The sequence below is a fragment of the Aristolochia californica genome, unplaced genomic scaffold (assembly GCF_029961685.1).
Source record: "Aristolochia californica isolate CCGP_79_NKW_82.1479 unplaced genomic scaffold, dmAriCali1.0.hap1 SCAF_10, whole genome shotgun sequence".
In the NCBI taxonomy this organism is placed as follows: Eukaryota; Viridiplantae; Streptophyta; class Magnoliopsida; order Piperales; family Aristolochiaceae; genus Aristolochia; species Aristolochia californica.
The window spans coordinates 872,964-893,034 of record NW_027181771.1 but is presented as its reverse complement, the minus strand read 5'-3'; the positions used below and the strand labels follow the sequence as shown (position 1 = coordinate 893,034).

The following is a 20,071-nucleotide window of genomic DNA, read 5'->3' as shown; positions in this document are numbered from 1 at the left end:
CCAAACATGCTATGGCTAATTTATTTTTGTTGTGGAGATTAATTTGAGCTCTCCTAGGGACAATTTTCAGTTCTTCTGATCACATCAAATCCTACACAAGAACAGAGATCAGATAGGTCATAGAGGAGGGAAAAAGGAGCAGTCCGTTTCCCGTTTCCCTTACATCTCTTTGTTGACTAATCTTGTTTGAAGAAACACCTAAAGAAGCAGGTGGCTACACAAAACAAACTGGTTGAGCTAAAGGATACAAGAGAGCAAGTAAGAGAATCTACACACAAATGTGGATAGCAATGTATGAAAATATAATGATCAGATTACAAAACATTACAAGAAGCAAGTGTTTAAAAAAAAAAAAAATCAAACTCAAGCACAGATACAAGCAACACATGCATTATAAATACATCAAAAAGAAACTCAAGCACGGATATACAATAGAAAAGCAAATAGAAAAACAGATGCTTCATTGGCATCTCAACGGGGCTTAATTGAGGGTACCACACCACTCACAAGATTGCTGCCAGAAACATCAGAAGACACAAAGGGGTTCATTGCTGCCGAGGATGAATTTGGTGTTGTATCCACCTTGTCACTGTCAGTAGTCATGGACTCTGATGGAATACTATCAGATTCTGGTGTAATACGCCATATGTTCTCTAACTCTCTGACTACCTCAGCCATTGAAGGTCGCTTATCTGTTTCGTCTTGGCAGCACCTAAGTGCCAGTGTCACAAATTGCTCCACACATTCTGAAGGGTATGAGCCCATTTTATTGTCTATGATCGAAAAAAACATACCCGACTGGTAGGCTATGTTCACCTGGATTGGAGGAAGTTAGATAATTTCTAGTTTGCACAAGCAAAACATAAGAGGAAACAGGTTTAGTACATAGAAGCAGCTCTAGCTTATTTGGTTACATACTAGCAGTTTATGTACCCGCCACCCCTAGCAATTGTACTCTAATATACAATTGCAAGCATAATCAGAACCCACCCGCCCAGCAATTGTACTATAATATGCAATTGCAAGCATAATCAGTACTCCCCATCCAGCAATTGTACTATAATACACAATTGCAAGCATAATCAGTATCCCCCACCCAAGGGCTCATGTCATCAGTAATCCACCAATGTGTAGAAGTCTGTGGACTAAACCAGTATGTGGGATAAACGTGAAACCTTTCTTTTTAATCATATCCTGATTGCCCTTCTGGCAAAGTGCAATCAACTAAATGCCATTCGTTCAAGAGTTACAGGTAATCTCAAATACATTTTCACTTTCTTTCCCTTGCCTCACTGTGAATGAACCGATATATACTTTTGACTGGCAAAATAAATTTCAAACCTAGCACGACTAAAGAGATCTTTTTTGCAACCACATCTTGACATTAAACTGTTAACACAAGTTTACCACAGGTCAAGTGAGACATTGACTCTGGAAACAAAGACAAAAACATATTCAATAAGTAAAACTCTGGTGAAAGAAAGTACCTCCCGTGCAATATTTTTCCCATGTGAGATTGGATGCATCCCCGTCAATAGCTCTAGAAACACAATTCCAAGACTATAGACATCACTTTTGTCCGTTAACTTGTGAGTCAAGAAATATTCAGGATCAAGGTACCCCTGGAACAAGGAACATTATACAATGGTGCATAGGTTAACTCCATACAAAGCTAGTGCTGTTTTTCACCAATTTTTTTATCAAAAAAATGTAGATAACATGTTGGGATATTGCAATAAAGGCAGCACATTGTTTGTCCTAATCATCATCTGGGTCATATAGGCCCTCTCCTTGTTATGTTGCAAAACTACAGTCACAGTTCAAGTAAAACTTCTTTTCAAGCAAATTAAGAGGTTAACTATGCAGACTAAATTCAGTTGGCCCACAAACAGGATCGATGGAAATTCAAAAATCTTCAGAAAGCTTTAGGAGAAAACATTTGGCTGTTCATGAATGATACTGAACATCTGGAAGTAAGTGATACCATCATGTGGATTATACTTCCATGTGAAAATGGTTTTAGTAGTTCAAATGCTTTTAGGATAGCTGTTTATATTAACAGTAAATGTGCAAGAATATATATACAATGTCTATTTATAGCATGTCAAGGATTGTATATAAAGATTTTAAGGAAAGGATAAATGATGCTAATAAAATTTATTTCCATAACTAAGCTTGATTTATATGGCTTGTTGTCTTTTAAATTCTCATCCTCGAATGTATTGAATCACTTCGTCAAAAATCATCAAACAAATCAGATCCTCTTAACACTTTATAACAATCCCAACCAAGATTCTCCATCTTTCAGATTTCACCAAGTCTAATGTACATTTTGCAGAGCTTTTATGTATTAGAATACCGAATAGATTGGTACATACAAAGTTAAGAACTATATTGTTAGTAGGATAATCCCACAAAGATTAGTGTCAAGAAAAATCATGTGTGTTATAACTAGGAAAAAAGACTCTTAACTTTGAGTAGTCATGATGGAATAAACCTGGACCCAACTTTAACATGACATAAGAGCAGGCCGTTTGTTTTTGCTGGGCTACTTCATGCCCTGTTAGTTAGTACATTGTTTTTGTTATTCATGACTCAGGCCTGTTGTCCATTTGTGTAGCCTTAGACGTAGAGGTGTGTTTGCGGAAATAACTTTACATAGAATAATGTCAAGAAAAATCATATTGTTATTAGTTGGACCTAACTGTAACACAATATCAGAGTAGGCTGTTTTTTCTTTGAACCTAGTCTGTGCATCATTTAATTTATTCCCTTTTTTGATCTATTGTCACACCCACTTTTCACATTTCGGGCCAGTTGTCCATTTTCGTGGGTTCAGATGTCGGGAGAGTATTAGAGGAAATAATCCCACATAGATTAATGTAAAGAAAAAACGAGTGGTTATTAGTTGGGAAAACAACTTCGTAACTTCAGCTACTTATGTTGGGATGGACTTGGACCCTAGTTTAGCACATAGTTTGAAATGCCAGAAAGTGAAAGTGCAGTACTTCTAAGTAACAGGATAAGGACTGAGGGCATGACTCACTGGGGTGCCTTTCACGACAGTTGATACATGGGCTGGCACTGTCCCTTCACCATCTGCAACTGGAGCAAGCCTCGAAAGCCCAAAATCAGCAACTTTGGCAGTAAACTTAGTGTCCAAAAGTATATTGGTGGCTTTGATATCTCGATGGAATATTGGTGGATCTGCCTCTGTATGGAGATAAAGGATGCCCTTTGCTGAAGCAAGTGCAATCCGCAGCCTCATTGCAAAACTCAAAGGATCTTTAAACTTAGCTGTCAATTATAGGCAGACACAAGCATAAGCTCAAGAAAAGAAAGAAAAAGTTATGCACAAAATGAAATGTGTGAAGCTACTAAAGTGAAATGCAAAACCTCTTATCAAATAAACTAAAAAGAAAAAAACATATAAGATAAGGATAGCTGCAGCAAGTGGGTAAGACAATAGATCAAAAACTTCCAGCTTTGAACCAACCCAAACGTGTTATGGTTCAATTCACGCAATTCCCGTTAACATGGAATGACTACCAATAACTGTTCTACATCTTTTAACAACTTTTTATTCTTCTTCCTACTGAAAGAAAATTGAGAAACGACATTATATTTCTCCATATATAGCATGCTAAAATCTTCTCCCCCAAAGTCATGTTTAGCAAAAAGTGAAAGGCTTACCAGAAAGATGATCTCGGAGTGTACCATTTGGCATGAACTCATAAACCAGCATCTGCATATGCAACATGACATTGTAAATAATGAAAATTAGATGTCAAAAGTTAGGGCCAAATTATTAATTACCAGCTTTTTATGCTTAACTTGCTATAGGTTTAGTTGTACTTTTTAGAAAGCTTAACACAATATAGATATAATGCATAAGTTGAATAGGGGCACCTCATTGAACTAGGGGTGTAAGTCAATACAAATAGGAAACAAACTTATGTCACAACCCATTGTTTTTAAATTAGTTAGAACACTAGTTTACATTTAATTAATAATGCCATCCTCTTGAAACATTCTCTTCTGTATCCAGCAAATCAGATCTTTACATGTGTTGTTGAACAATTTCTTGAAATAGAGAACATGCATAAACATTTTTTCCTCTTCAGCTGTATTGTTCTATACTTTAAGAGGAAAATAGCAACTGTTTTCTTCTCTCATCATCACTCTGAATGCATTTGACAGTTCTTCTTCTAGACTGTCTCTCCCTTAATTTTCCTAGTTTTGTTCTAACAAGTAACATATAACTGTATGCAATAGATATAGCTTTACTTGCATTTCTTTAACTTCATTGCAAGTTGCTCATATGAGTTTCATGACTTGTTCTATTTCACTAATAAATGAGTATTCAAAATAAGGGTTTAGGGTTAAGGGTTTCTCATAAAACAAAACGCATTAAATTATAATCATGCCCTACGAAAGGCCAGTGACAGAAAATAAAAAACAAAATAACGAATACTTCATCATATCTAACAGCATCTTATGCTTCAAAATTTCTTGTAAAAGAAAACAAAATACTTCCTACAGTAAACTGGGAGTAGAACTATAGATCAGTGGAAGACCCTATACCAAAAGAATACCCAAGAAATTACCTGTTCACCTTCTTCATTGCAATATCCTAACAAAGACACCAGGTTGCGGTGATGTACTCTTGACAACAGTTCTATTTCAGTGTAGAACTCTTTCTCACCCTGTAGTGAACCTTCCTGTGCACGCTTTATAGCTACAAGTGTGCCATCAGCCAGAACCCCTTTGTAGACCTTCCCATAGCCTCCTTGGCCAACTTGACTGGAGCTGCTGAAATTGTTCGTCGCCAGTACCATCTCTTCAAATGAGAAGCCTTTAACCCCTTCTATTTTTATTGGGATTGATGACACTGCAAGAATTTCAATTTTGGATTGTTAACAGCCAAACCAAAGTTTTATTCACATTCAATGAGCTAATCTCCTTTTCCTCTTTATGAAAGTCGATAATAGATGACCAATGCTGACAATTTCACAAAAATGAATCAAGCATTAAAGAACTGTACTTTGACGTTTTCTAGAAACTGCATGGTAGCGGTTCGTATATTTTCTCAATATCAGAATAGTGATGATGGCAGACACAATAACTGCACCAGCAATAGATCCCAGGACAATCCCAACCACAGCGCCTGTGTTTATCCCTGATTTTGAAGACTGAAGCACTGAAATATAAAAAGGAAAATGCACCACATTAAGATATTGACTTATATTGAAAATGTAAGAGAGACCAGATACTGAAGAAGGTCAGTTCCTATTCAGCTAAAAGCTAGGTGTGGATATAGTTTACTACCTTATAAATTCCAAATTAAGTTATTGACTACTAGAAGTTTTAATCATTTTGTTAAAGTTGGGTCAAGTCCATCCCAAAATGATTCGCTGAAGTCAGGTTGCCTCTTCTCAAGTAATACACATAGACCTTTCTAATCCTTAATCTATGTGGGACTATTCTAAAACTCCCTCTCACATGTGAGCCTCTTCAAGGCTCCTACATATGGACAACTTTAGGTTATAGCCCATGTATCAGCACCTACTGCGCTGATAGCATGATAATGTCGGATCAAGGTCTATCTTAAAATGACTAACTGAAGTTAATAAGCATAAGATTTTTCTAATCCTGATCTATACGGTACTATTGTAACACGTTTAAAAAGTGTAATAGAATTACTGACTCATAAATTGGTTTTAGAATCCTTTCACATAGTACAATACCGAACTACTGACACAGTTCTAGTAAGATGTATAAATTAGCCCTGAGCAGATAAATAATTGGTGCTTACAGAGCATGTGAAAAGAATTTTCTCATCCAAATCTTCATCAGAGAAGAAAATTCCTTGCAGTTAGTACAGGCAACCCTCCATCTATATGCAAGAACATCCTAATCTCAGAAGTCCTGAAGCTCTTTAACAATGAACATTTGTAGTTCACAGTATGCACGTATTCATCACTCTCTATTCAGACTGAAGTAATCTTCAAAATTGGTTCAACACAACGTGGTAGAAACAAAGTATCCCCACCTTTCTGTCCTTGATTGGACCAGTCAAAGTATAGGTCTTGCCCCCTTCTGGCCTATTATACCAGTCAAAAGTGTTGCTACAGGGTCTGTAAAAAGGGCAAAGGCCCAGGTATAAGACTTATGAGATTGGTTGTTTTGCATATGACTTAGATCGATACATTGATCAGGTTGGAGTGTTAACAACTTGTTCAGGAGCCATGAGATGCCTGTTTCTATGGGATTGGTCACCTTATCATTATGAATATTTCAGACAACATTCTTTTTAAAATGAAATTCAAAAGGGTGGTGTTCAACACTTACCAGGTGCATAAGGTGGCAGGAGAGTGAAATTTAGTAACTCATATGGCCCAAAGATGTCACTGTCAGGAATATTCCACCCTGTGAACATACCTCTGATTCTTAGAAGCTCACTATCATTAAATACTCGAGAAATATTGCCTGAATTATTAAAGAACCTGGGATATAAATTTAGAGACATCTTTAATCTTGGACCTTCCTCCCAGAGATAGGAATTAATTTTTAACTGGTAGAGGTTCAATTTGAGACCACTAGTTAGATACTCTTCAAACGGGACCACATATGAAGGAAAGGATGAAAGCCCAGGACTCTTTAACCGATAACCCACCCTAATAGGTGCGACACAAAAACATGGAGCTGGAGATTTAGGGACATATTCGAAATTTTGATCAGTAGGGCATCCTAAAGTAGGACAAGTGTTTTCAGGATTTGTTAAATCAGGTCTGTCTTCTGCATCTTGAGATCTACAGAACTGGCCAATGTTAAGAAAGTTTGAACTGCTGCAGACTGGATTCCCTTGAAGCCTGAAGATCATCAGATCATGCCATGATAACATCAATCAGAGAATGGCTTGAATATGAAATAAACTTAAATTTAAAATAAGAGGAAAAGTAAAAGATGAAGAAAGAAAAATGAGGGCAACAGCACATAGATAAAGTTTTGAAAATAATACACAAGCATCAAATTGAGGGAGATTTACAATAGAGTAAACATACACACCAAATACTAGTTAAAGCAAAAGCAGATACTGTAAAAAAAACAAGTGTTTTTTTTATGCCAATAGTGATTCAGTAATCAATGAAACGAGTACAATAAAGAGGAAAGGAGGGCCCTTAGCCCCCAATGGCAAGAGAATCTCCAATTGATAAACATGATCTTTTGAAAAACATGTGTTTCTTCTGAAAAAGGTAACAGATATATTAAGAAGGAAACCAGACATGGAAACAGAGATTCAAGATGGGATTATGATGCAAAACCAAGAAGATAGATCCTGAAAAACACATTATCATATACCTGCAAAAATTTGTGCACACATACAGAGCATAATTGTGATTGAAGATCAAAGAAGAATATCATTTAAAAAAAAAAAAACAAAAGATCAAAGAAGAAGTTTATTACATAGACAGTCGCTATTATCAAGATAAATTTTGAAACAAAAGAGTAAAGAACAATGTCAAACTTTAACTGAAAAAAACGTCAAAGAAATGTCAAATGAATCCAACAAAGGACAGTTACAAGTAGAATCTTGTTGTAAAGCTAATACAAAAGCAAATATGTAAGAGAATAATACATGATGGTGACATTTGCTGGAGGATTAAAAGTGCTTGAAATATTTGTGAGTAAATTTTTCTGGAAGTCCCTGCAATACCAAAAAAATTTTCACCAAAAAAGTTAGCATAATATTCCATGATACAGACTTGAACATAGGATAGAGAGAAGGCAAAGTGAGTAGCAATGCAATGTCAAACAAAATGATTTCTTTCTGACTTAAGCTCTTACAGGACAAGCTTTTTAGCTCCACTGATGGTCACGTTCTGCCAAATGGTTGATGGAACTGAACCACTTAGTAAATTGTTTTCTAAAGACCTATCAATGGAAGATGAATAACAAATTAGATCACAAGCATAATCGCCACAATGAACAAATAGTATTTTGAAATGTAGAGTTCATTACTGAAAGAACCAAACAAGAACATGAGAAAAAAAAAATTACCGACTACCATAAAGTTGCTGCTTTAGTTATTCAGAAGTGCATATAAAACATGACTCTGAGCTACAAAAAGGTTCCTACTATGGGTGAACCTGCTCTTGACTCAAACTGTGCTCTATGTTTCAATAGTGAATAATTTTATTAAAAGGGAAATGGGAAGAAAAAAGCCTAAAGCTGCATGGGGGGGAAATCCCCAATTACAAGAACCGAATGCTGGACCCCAGCCTTAGCCAAATCATCAGCAAGATGATTGGTTGATCTCACAACATGACCCCAGCTTACATCAAACCCCAAAAAAGGGTAAAGAAGTTCACCTGCTGATCCAGGATTACCCATAGAACTCCCATAAAAATTCAGCTTGAAAGAACCAACTGAAGGAGGAACACTAAAATTGAGAAAATCACGCTAATTTCACTTTACAACAGCACTAGGATAGGAAGGAAAAAGCTGGAATACATGAGTCTTAGACATAATGGAATGAATGCCCTTCTCTATAACTCCTCGAACAAAGCAATCAATACCCCCAAAAGTTCTGCTGTTTGTTTCCTTCCGTAAGTGCCATAAATCTGCAGAAGTGGAGATCTGCCATAACCCCCTATCGTTCTTTGAGAAAGGACCTGAATGATGCTGGACTATAAAACTCCAAACAAGTTTGATAAAAGGACAATGAAGTAAAAATGAGAGATGATTCTTCAACCTCCATGCACAACTTGCACAAATTACCCACAACCATTAGACCTTGTCAAGCTAGATCATCAAAAGTCAAAATCTTCCTATGATAAGCGATCCATAAAAATGAGTCGACTCAGGAAGGCTCTTCAGCTTCCAAACAAAGGAGCTGTTAGGGCAGGAACTATTCATAGCAGATGCCAACAGAAACGTACAATAAGAAGCAGCACAAAACAAACCTGAATGGTTCAAACTGCAAATAGGAAGATCAATACCAACACATTTTATAAAAACAGAATCTAAACACTTGAGCAATAATGCTAACTCAGAGATTCCAGAATCTTTCAGACCTCTAAGAAAATTGAACTGCCAATTTATGACAGGGAGCAAAGAGGCCAAAGAGTGAGCAACAGAAATGTCTTTATCTCACACCAAACTTGGGAGCTCATATTATAAAGAGCTGGCCATTGATTCGTCTCATATCATATCCAAACTAGAAGGAAAAAAGGAGGGGAGATTACTAAATCTACGGTTGAAAGATCAAACCTCAGAGAAGTTCAGGCCATAGTTGGATTTCCTGAAAGGACACTATTGTGTATGGCCTTTGTCAGTGGCACAATGGGCACTACGATCAATGACAGCACAGTTCATACAGTTGGTGGTAAAGAAAAATGATGTGAAATAGATGGGTATAACCAAAATATGCCGCTGGGAACTTTTTGAGGAAGTAGCTTATTTTACCCAGTCAACTTTTTGTTGGAGCCTATCACATGGAAAAGGAATTTTATTTAGAAACCTGTTACTTGTAGTTTTTTGTTTAGTTCAGTACTGATTTTGTCTCCTCCTACACAAGGAAACTGAGATTGTGAAGAATAAATTTTAAATAGATGATGAAAAGTCAAGTATGTAGATTTCTGGATTTAGAGGAGATAGAAAGAGAAAGGAGAAGAAAATAAAAAAGAAGGAAGAGAGACTCTGGGATGCTGCCGCAGGAACTCAGATGCGGCAGATTAAAGATTGAGCTCAATCCTTAATCCTTTATCATATTACTCAAGTTAAAAAAGAGTTTAAAGTTACAATAATACACCTGCCTCTTTATATGTACCCCAGCAAAATTCCAAACACAAATACAGTACAAAACATCAAATATGATAAACCTACGAGAGAAAGAAAGAGAGAGACTGAGAGAGAAACCAAAGTACTGAACTATACATGGGAGAGAGAAACCGAAGTACTAAACTGTCATGAATAAAATGACTTCAATGCCCTTGTACTACATCATTCAACAAAGTACAATGTACTTTGTGGAAGAATGAGGTTCAAGGGAAAAAAATGTAATTCACCTTTAAGAGTATATTAGGAATTGTCTCAAGGTTATCCTCTCTGGGCTGGAAGAATTTCTCTTTAGATCTTAGATTTAGTCTCTATATTTTGTGTTTTATGTAATTAGGAGAGAGGGCATTTCTGTAGTTGTCTGTCTTTGACTTAATATAAAAGGAGAATTAGGGGCATGCAGAACATTGAATCACAAGCATGCTTCTTGTGGCAGCTTCTTCCTCCTTTCTCTCTTTTCCTTCTCCTTCTTTCAATTTTACTTTCGTTAATCAAGCAAGTTGGATCTGAACATACTTCACAGATTCTATTTCTCTCTTAGATTCCTTTTCAGAACAACTTGCCAGAGAAAAAACTGCAGTAATGCATTAAGAACTCATTTTACAGGAAGAAACAAATGATTGCAGATTCTAGCAAGCAGACTAACAGGGCATGTATGTGCGTCTGTGTATGTAGGGGAATCTGCCTGCACATGATCCAGTCTGTGTTGGCTTATTGCTATTCAAAAACATGCATGCAAACGAACAAAATTGATAGAAACAAAAATTAAAAAGGAAACCAAATAACAAAGTGAAAAAAGTCCTCACAAACGCTGAAGAAAGGGAAGGCCTGAGAAGTTATCGGGAATAGGTCCTGTAAGATTGTTGTGAGACAGGTCACTGCAAAATATTATGTTTGTCAACTTTTACACCGTAGTAAAATAAAAAATTGGAGATCTTATAGTTAGAGTCAATCAAAGTCCACAAATATTTAACAAACTTTACTTCACAATGTACTTACATAGTTGTCATATTGGCAGAGAGCCTATTTGATGGTATGGGTCCACTAAGTTGGTTCCAACTGAGATCTCTGAATTATGTTTTTGATAATAATAAGAATTCCATTAAGAGAGTAAAAGAGGGATAAAAAGATTACATTGGAGCAAAGAGAACAGAAAAAATAAACTAGCGGAAAGCCAGTATTAAGTAAGATATGATCATAACTGACCATGAATGGAAGCAAAAGCACTAGGCAATGATTGTAGAGGTTGTTTATGATTACATTTATTTAGAAATAGTACCTCACTAAAATTGCCTACATGCAAACTTACATATAGCCAAGCTGAGGAATATTGCTTAGGTCAGGAACAGGTCCTCGCAGGCTGCAGTTCCTGAGACTCCTGGAAAAAGGAAATAGTAATCATGAAATCTAGTTCACTTAACAGATTATTTTCAACATTCATCAATAGAAATCCCATCCCTAACCACCACCACTCAAAAAGATAAAACGAAATGAAGGATACAATGACAAAAAACTAGTGACTCTGGTGTAGTATTTGTGCACATACATAAATGGGGAGGTATTTGTATGTGCTGAGTGATCTACCAACTTTTGGTATAACAAAAAAAAATGGTTGCGCCTTTTGAGTTCTAAAACTATGCTGCAATGTTTTAGAGAGCCTCTCAGTGAACTAGTGTCCACTAGACCTCCCCAACATGCCACAGCCTGAAAACAATAGACATACAAACACCAAATATTACAGGATTAGTTATCGACTTATATATTTCTTCATCTCTGCCATCACATGCATTCATGATTGACCTTCCTTATATTTCCAGTAAAGAGCTTTTGGAAGACTAACATAATGCCTAAAACCTTTTAACAAACTTTATTTCCCCATTGCAAGAGATGCCAGCATTGCTTTGTTGATGTCTTTTTTCTTTCTGAACCTTATTGTGATAATATGTTAATTTCACACTCCTTGTTACTTCCACGTTTTGCCTCTAAATCTGAGCCAAGGACCATTTGTTCATCAGCACTAACTCTCCATGACTGCAGTGCACATCTCAGATCCATTTGTTTGTTTGTTTTGTCAGGCCTTGCTATCGTGGTTTATAGTTCCACATTGGCACGTGGCTTGGAAATCTGCTACTTTATAGCGTTGGACAATATGCCTCCTCAATGGCTAGTCATTTTGGATAGAACCAACCACAATTAAAATAGTATAGAGTAAGGCATCTATTCCATTAGGCATAGTTTGTGCCTATTTTAATTTATACTCCTTTTATGTTGCCCACGCCTCAGGTTGTCATATATTTGTTTAGACCTGAACACAAGGGGGAGTGATAGTGGGAATATCTCACATACGTTAAAGTTTGCAAAATTCTTTAGGTTATTAATTGGCAAAAGGCCTAATAACTTCATAAAGCCATTTTGAATGGACATTTGAGTCAACATTAACAGTGTAGACTTTGAACAAAAACGAAACAGCATGCTTGCTGCAAGAAATATTCAAAAGTTGTAGAAATATCAGATATCCACTTTAACTTAGGGCCTCATATTAACACAATGACCATTCATGTTATCAAAATGAGTTAGCCATACAAGTCCTCAAACTAAGACCACAACAAGGACAACTTTCAAGAGCATGAACTTACAATTTCAATAAGGTTGTTCTGTTGCCGTAAGAAGCTGGAATTTCACTGCCTTCAAAATTATTGTTATCAAGTTGACTGCAAAGTAAAAAAAAAAAAAAAAAAAAGGATAAACAGAAAGCATGTAATACATGATTGTATACCTTGCAAATCTAAGCATCAATTTTTTTTGAAACAGATATGAAATTGATGCTTTAAAAATGAAAGTTGCATGCAGTTCAAAAGCATACATAATCGCTGACAGAATATAAGTCAACTGTATCTAAAGAATTTTTTCCAACTTATGATTATCGTGGGACCTATGTGGGCTCCATGCGGACTCTCAGTTGTAACTCATTATACTTAGTATAAGTATAAGACACCCACGCTATGCAAGGAGATCAATTACTCTCTCTTGATGGTATCAGAGATCTAGGCCTTCTACACTGATTCCCTTCAAGTAGACCAACATCAACCCGTATGATAAACTCTTTCTTTCTTCTCAATGGCTTCTTTTGAAATCACTTCTCCTTCAACAAATACTTCCTCTTCATCTCTTTCTTCTTGTGTGTGGTTCCCATCAAGTGCAACCATACAAATCACCTTGCATAGAAAAAAAATTGTCTTCCACTGCTAAAAAGGTTCAATACATTTGATAATATGAATGGATCCTCTATTGTCATCCTTCTACCACTAATAGCATAGGAAAAGAGAATCCTATCCAGAATAGTATCTGTTGGTTCAAACATATACAACTGCCATCTTATGGATTAATATTGTGTGGACTATAAAGATCCTTGAAATTGGCTTTTTCTACAAGAATCCCACTACAAGAGCATTAAGGCTGGCAATTATAGGTACTTCTTCCTCTCCTTCTTTCACATATATCTAGTTCTTTCTTCTCATGGCCCTTTGCCAAGCCATTTATCTTGTCCACATGAAATCTAAAACTTTTAAGTGGAAATCTCAGTAAAAAATAACAAGCTATTAGTTACTTGTATTATAGGTTCTTCATAAAGAATATACTCCAAAATTTTCATCAACTAATTTTTAAGCTTTTTCTATCAAGGAAAAAAAATAAACCAAAAGTCAAAGAATGATATGTAATCAACTGAGACAAGAATGTTAAAATACCAGTCCAGGGGTATTTTGGTCATTTCTCACATTATATTTTTGTCTTATAGTATAGTTATTAGATAGACAATGTTTTACTTTATCACTGGTTCAATTTCCATTCAATTTAGACATGTATTTTAGGAGTTACGTATTTTTGAGTATTGAGGGGCATTTTTGTCCTTTTGTAAAATTTCACTTAAAACCCTGATTATAAAAGAGGACGTGCCTTTCTGGCACTGTCTCCAAGGCTTCTGTTCATTCAGGCCACTTTTTCTCCTCCTTTGTCCTCCATTTTCTCCCCAAATCACATACTTTTCAATCAAAATAAGATACAAAATTTAAACTATGAATGACATTATATGAAAGACAATGAAATAGAACATACAGAATAAGTAACTTTGGCATCTGAGAGAACTCCGGTGGGAGAGAACCAGTTAAGTTGTTATTGTCCAGCAGGCTACAAACACCACATAATTTGTCAAAAGTAAAAGTATAAACACAATCAATTTGAGATTCACTATGTACTAAGCAGACCAAAAAGCTGTTGTGAACAGTAGCTGAAACTGGTGATAAAACATTGAAAGACAAAGCAGGTGCTATAATAGCTATACATACAAGTGTACAAGGCTTGGTAATCTGGAAAGCTCTGGTGGAATTGACCCACTTATTGAGTTGTTATTCATGTGACTACAACAACAAAGCCCGTCAGTACATTTCTACCTTGGAAAATAGAGTAAACTGGCAAATCACATACTCACAAATGCTTGGTTTTGTTCAAGTTTGCAAATGATTTTGGTAAAGGTCCTGATATTTTGTTCTGATCAATTTGTATTCTGTCCAATTTAGGAAGATAACCGAGCTCATCAGGCAGAGGACCAGTTAACTGATTTCCATTCAAGAGCCTGTAAACCAGAATAATAGTGCATCTCAGTAGACAGGGCTTTTTTTCCTCAAGAACAACAACAGATTCTAATGAAAGAAAAATGGACCAATAAAAAAGAGTTCAATAAGTAGTCTCTCTCAATGTTATTCAATAAATATGCTGTATATATCAAGTAAAGCATTCAATTTAATATATTCATTTAGGAAAGCCAGAGTATTGTTCATTGATTTACATCATTCTGGATGAAATTGGCATTCAACATCAACCATCATGTAGTTGTACTCCACGACCAATGGGGTGACAAAAAGGGAAAAGACCCTTGCTAGATGCAGCACACGCATTATTAAGTGTCATGCATGCATATTCTCAGACAATTTGGTAATAGAATATCTTCCTATGTTATAAGCAACAAAAATACTATTCTACACTCTCCCTTGGTGTTGAATTATTCCCTTTCTTGAATTATGAACTATTCCCTTTTGACACCTAAGTTCTTTGGTTGTATTTATATTGTGATATTCTATCACCAGAATGTAACAATCTTGGCCATCATTCAGTTAAATGCATCTTTTTGGAATACTCTCAAACCAAGAGTACATTTGTTGCAGTTGTACGGTACAAAAATTCGACAGATATTACTTTGGTTGAGCGGTAAAAAGCCCAAAATAGCCATAATTGTACATGTGTTCCATGTCTCAGGCTAGTTATCAAAGAGTGAGAAATGTTAAGTCTGAGAAAATAGTCCTACATAAATTTGAACTTGAAAAAATCCTATGCTTATTAGTTAAGAAGAGACTGCCTAAGTTCAACTAGAGATTTTGGAAAAATCTTGCCCGATTTTAACATAATACCAAAGCCAACCCTAGTTCATGTTTGTGTTCTGTTCTGCCAGTGTTTGTTCTCCATGGCCTGTGTATATACGTTTTCTACATCTTGAGCTGGGCAATCAGTTTAAGCCTGGATATAAGAGGGCAAGTAGGTAGATAAAAAGGTCCACCACTCTTTTGCACATGTGCTCCACGTCTCAGGCTAGGTTTCTGAAACTGAAAGTTGTTATGGAAGAACTAGTCTCACATTGGTTTGGACTGGAAAAGATTATCTGCTAATTATTGGGAAGAGATTTCCTACCTTTGGCCAATCATTTTGGGAGGAACCACCCACCCTTTAACAACGTTCTTCGAAGATGGTCCCTTTCTTTAGTCCATTATGTCAGATTCATCACAATCCTCTAACAATCATTTATTGAGGCTGATGATCATCACACCATCATGAATTTATTTCACCCAAATTCAAGTGTGCATCAGACAGCATAAGCAGGCCCTACCGTCTACAACTAGCCAGAAGCAACAAGACCTGCTGCAATTGAGCTAACATTGTTTGAGATGTCCAGACCTTCTTAGGTGCCCATTCAAAATTCATTGTTTAAATACCGCCGCCTCCTTCTGAGATGCAACAACACTATGCTTAAATGTTTTAAAGTGTTTTATATTACTTTATAGGCCGTTTATAATTAATTATATTATGATATCTTATTTATATTTTAAACCTTTAACTTACCCATTTATTTACTCATTTACCAAAAACCCACAGGTACTCGTAATAAATAGGTAACGAAATACCCCTTCCGTTGTGGGTAAAGGTAAAACCTTTACTTCTTTCGCTTCTTGCCCATTATATACTCCTCTTTCATACAAATATATATACACGTGTTTGTATATATATATATATATATATAGATAGATACATAGATACATAGAGACATCGAAAGACAGATACATAGATAGATGGATAGATAGATGTGTATGTGAGTGTGAGGCACAACTTACAAGAGCTCCAGAGATTTAATATTACCAATCTCCTTTGGTATACTGCCACTCATTTTATTCCACATAAAATCCCTGGCAAGAGAAACAGAATGTGCATATAAGTTAACAGGAACAATTTGTACAACCAAAAAATGTATCTTACTCAAATAAAATGATTAATGATTACAAGTCAAGAGGTAACTTTCGATTTCAGCTTTGAATTTGACTAAAGTATCACTTACAATATTTTCATATATGATAGTAGACCCAGCTCTGGAGCTAAAGTGCCTGAGAGGTTCTTACTTAGCATCTGTCTGCAAAAAGGAATCACAAGAACAAGTGAAATGTTGAACATGACATGAATAAGTAAATTTCTTGATTTTTTTGCCAGTCAAATTAGTGAGATTGGGTAAGCAGGGAAAGCATTCACAAGAAAAAGATAATAATAAAAGTAATAACATAAAAAAATTAGATACTTTACGTTTATGATGGGAATTATTTAGCACATATTGTCCTTGCCAGGCTAATATACAGCAGAACTTCCACATCAATTCATTCAAATTCTTCACAATATATAAAGCTCGTGAAGGATGGGGTTCATGCACAGTGTGCAACAGCAAACTATAATGTATGACGAAGCAACATTTTTTGTTAATGCAACACTAGAAACAGTAAAACAATTTGGTCTCACAGAGTTAATTTAAAGATTTGTTAACAACAAAATATGCAGGAAAAAGAAGAATATAGAGCATCAGAAAATCAGCAAAGGGGCAGAAAGCAACAGAATCAAAAGCATACAGTTCTTGAACATGGAGATAACCATCAGCCAGTGGTGCAGCAAAGCATATTACTCCTGTCCAACTTCGAGTGCATGGGTCACCCTTGTTCCAGTCACGGAGAAATCTTCTAGGGTCATCCAGCTTTTTCTTGATAGCTCGCAGTGCATCAACTGCAAAATTCAAAAAATTATCAATTGACATTTACACCCAAAAGGGTCCTAAAAGATCTTGACAGTGATGATAGACATGCCATTATTTGAAGGAATATTGACTAAAAAACAAGAAAAAATAAGAATCATCAAGGACTGTGGAGAACAGATTTAGCAAAGACTAATAATCAAACCACAGAACGCAAAGTCACTATACAGTTACTCCCTATGTCAACAGAGAAGTGCACGCTGAAGAAGTTCAAATCAAGCATCAGTATTCTGGTTTGTCAAGAGAAAAAAACAGTTTAAGCTAGCGAGACTTCACCTTCAGACGGATCAGTAAGCTGTGCCCCCACAAGTAACAAACAGCAAGACAACCAAAGAGCAAAAGATGCTCCCAGACCGTAAATTCTCTCCCTAGACATCTTCAACTCTATAACCACAGTATTTGTCCTGTTAACAAAGATAGGCGCCAAATTTACTCCAGCAGATTTTAATGAGGGGATTCCAGCCTTAAAAGTACTTCCAAGTCATCAACATTTTTCTATTTCGGCTCCCAAACCTTTTTCAATCCGAAACCTTTTAAACATCAATACCTTCGTCCAGAGCGTACGAGAGAGTCGACCAGGCACCAGCTTAATTCCTTCCAGTCAGAAAAACTCAAAATGCATCTGCATCTAATAACCAGGGAGCTCAAAACCCTACTTTCCAACCTTATCGATAATCTCCATGCCGCTCAAAACTATTCCATTCCAATGTAATTCAAACTACTTAAACCCAAAACCGCCTCGACAACAATCTACCCAGTCCGTGTCCGAATTTCAGCACATCTAGCTCTGACAAGAAGCCTGGCAGAGAAGCAACTATTTTCTCCAGGCATATATGAAGATGGTTCGAAATTACGAGGAAAGGGAACTCGGCAGGCAGCGTTTGGAGCTGCTGACCGAGTCGAGAGTGACGAGTAATGAAAGCAGCAGCAGGCATTTTTTAGCGGCGGGCCAGCTTGACTTTTACAGGGTCGTTTCGGTAGGTGGAGAGAATTAACCTCTGAGAGGAAGAGAGAGAGAGACCGAGAGCGAGGAGGCATTTTTTTTGAATGCAATGAATGGGGAGGAAAGAGAAAGAAAGCGACGCGCCTGAATTAAATTAGCGGTGCCGTGACCAGGGCAAATTTGACGAAAGTTGTTACGGCGTGATTTTCATCCTTGCTGGTTTTACGCGGTTGCTGGAACCTGACCACATCTCTGCTAAGAGCAGGTGAGTTTAGTTCGAATGGATAAGAGTTCGCAGACGACGGCCGCAAGTGGGCGTCGTTCTCGTGTCAGGCACAGACTAAGAATAAGTCTCCGCCGGTGCACTCGGGCGAGTCAGATCGGAATCTGAACTGGCCAACTGAATCCTAGTCAGGCAGACCAATTCGTCTCGTGCTTTCATGTGTACAGGTTGTGTTCCGAGTCAGAAAACCCTAGACTCACTCTTTCCAAGTGTATTTATTCAATGTATAGCTATCTATTGAATACAAATTGAAGTTTAAAAAATATATTTTTATTTAATTATCATATATTCTTTCATGGAGTTAAATTCATATTTAGCCTCATTTCGGAGTTTCCGAATCATTTTCTTATAGTTGGTACTTATTTTTTCTAGTCAATACGTGAGCAAATCGGGAATACATATCAGATTTTTTTTAAACCCTAAACCCTATACTAAATATCGATTTTTTAATGCCCTACGATGGGCGTATTGGATTTTTAATATATATCCGAGTCCTCAAAATCTGATACGTATCAAATGTATTATCCAATAACTTCTCAACTAATACATGGTATTAGGTAAACTTTTAAACGTATCTACGCCTAACCCTAGTAACGACTAGGTATCAAGCAAACAAATACGTTTTAGAAATTTAATTTGCCCACCCGCATCGAAGATCTTTTAGAAAATATGATTCTTAAATACATCAGAGTAAACTAATTGAATAATACAATGCTTAAAATGCTAGTTGCAACATTTAACTACAAGTTCCATGGCAAGTTGCCCCATTATTAATGCATGAATATTAAAATAAACTAGGATTTTATATCCAATAGTATTGGGTTTGGTCAAACAAAAGAGTGTAATGGCTTTCTTAAACAAAAGATTTAAGAAAATGGAGAACAACCTTTTGCTCTACAAACCTTAATCAATATTAGGAAAAAAATTTAAATAAATTGAGAAAAAACATTATTTGTATTTATTAGTTATTCCTAACTATTTAGATCTTTGAAGCATTTTCGTAGTAATAATATAATTTTACAAAAGAATATGTCATACCTCATATCTCATATTTTATCGAGATCTTGAATTGCCCTCAGATTAGGTTTTACAGGAAATCTGACCCCGACCAAAAAACCCAAGTTTGGTTTTTGCTTCACCCTTTGGGTTTCAAATCAAGGATAGGTTTTTCCAAACCCGACCAAGACCATAGACAAGATAGAGATATAAAACAAGGTTGAAAAGGGTCAAATTTAGGTCGGGTTCAAGGGAACGAGGTGGGAACTGGGTTACAAGGACAATGATCAGATTTGGCAATTCGGATTTTTTGGGTTCGGGTTTCAAGGTCGGGGATCGGTCCCAATTTGGGTTTTGGTAAATCCGACCCATGCCCACCCCTACCCTATTAAGTAACATAACATAAGATTGAAATAATAAGAAAAAATGGTTCTTATACTCTTTATTATTTCTCCACTTTTATCAACCTAACAACTCTCCTTCTTTGGTTGTTGTTTGTGTAGGCCTCATTCTTAAAATCTCAACAATCATGTCTTATATAATAAATTTTTTGCAACCAACATCTCAACTTGCTATCAATTCTATTTAAACATATAGACATGCAATAAATTGTAAT

The 20,071-nt window shown here is 36.2% G+C and overlaps 1 protein-coding gene across 3 annotated transcripts; it reads right to left on the bottom strand.

Moving 5' to 3' along the window:
- Positions 1-287: 287 nt before the first annotated feature.
- LOC137966094 (probable LRR receptor-like serine/threonine-protein kinase At1g06840) lies at positions 288-18,420 on the bottom strand. Of its 3 annotated transcripts, XM_068812580.1 has the most exons (21): positions 17,781-18,420; positions 17,510-17,637; positions 17,055-17,205; positions 16,499-16,570; positions 16,278-16,349; positions 14,327-14,470; positions 14,184-14,255; positions 13,954-14,025; positions 12,477-12,551; positions 11,150-11,218; positions 10,840-10,908; positions 10,647-10,718; positions 7,849-7,935; positions 7,640-7,708; positions 6,352-6,872; positions 5,045-5,200; positions 4,608-4,891; positions 3,694-3,745; positions 3,047-3,297; positions 1,488-1,622; positions 288-816 (listed from the first exon to the last, which is right to left on the bottom strand). In XM_068812580.1, the coding sequence occupies exons 2-21, from the start codon at positions 17,607-17,609 to the stop codon at positions 472-474; spliced, it is 2,868 nt and encodes a 955-aa protein (XP_068668681.1). In that variant the 5' UTR covers positions 17,610-17,637; positions 17,781-18,420; the 3' UTR covers positions 288-471. The 3 variants fall into 3 exon arrangements, with proteins under 3 accessions (XP_068668681.1, XP_068668697.1, XP_068668689.1); XM_068812596.1 differs by having other exon boundaries at positions 14,327-14,401; positions 17,510-18,420; XM_068812588.1 differs by lacking the exons at positions 17,510-17,637; positions 17,781-18,420 and adding an exon at positions 17,402-17,471.
- Positions 18,421-20,071: the final 1,651 nt, after the last annotated feature.

Coding starts and splice junctions, on each gene's coding strand:
- LOC137966094 (XM_068812580.1), bottom strand. CDS start 17,609: ATGTCTAGGGAGAGAATTTACGGTCTGGGAGCATCTTTTGCTCTTTGG. Junction 7,936..10,646: donor CTTCCCTTTCTTCAGCGTTT/GTGAGGACTTTT, acceptor TTCCATTGATAG/GTCTTTAGAAAACAATTTAC. Junction 1,623..3,046: donor CTGTCGTGAAAGGCACCCCA/GTGAGTCATGCC, acceptor TCCTTGTTCCAG/GGGTACCTTGATCCTGAATA.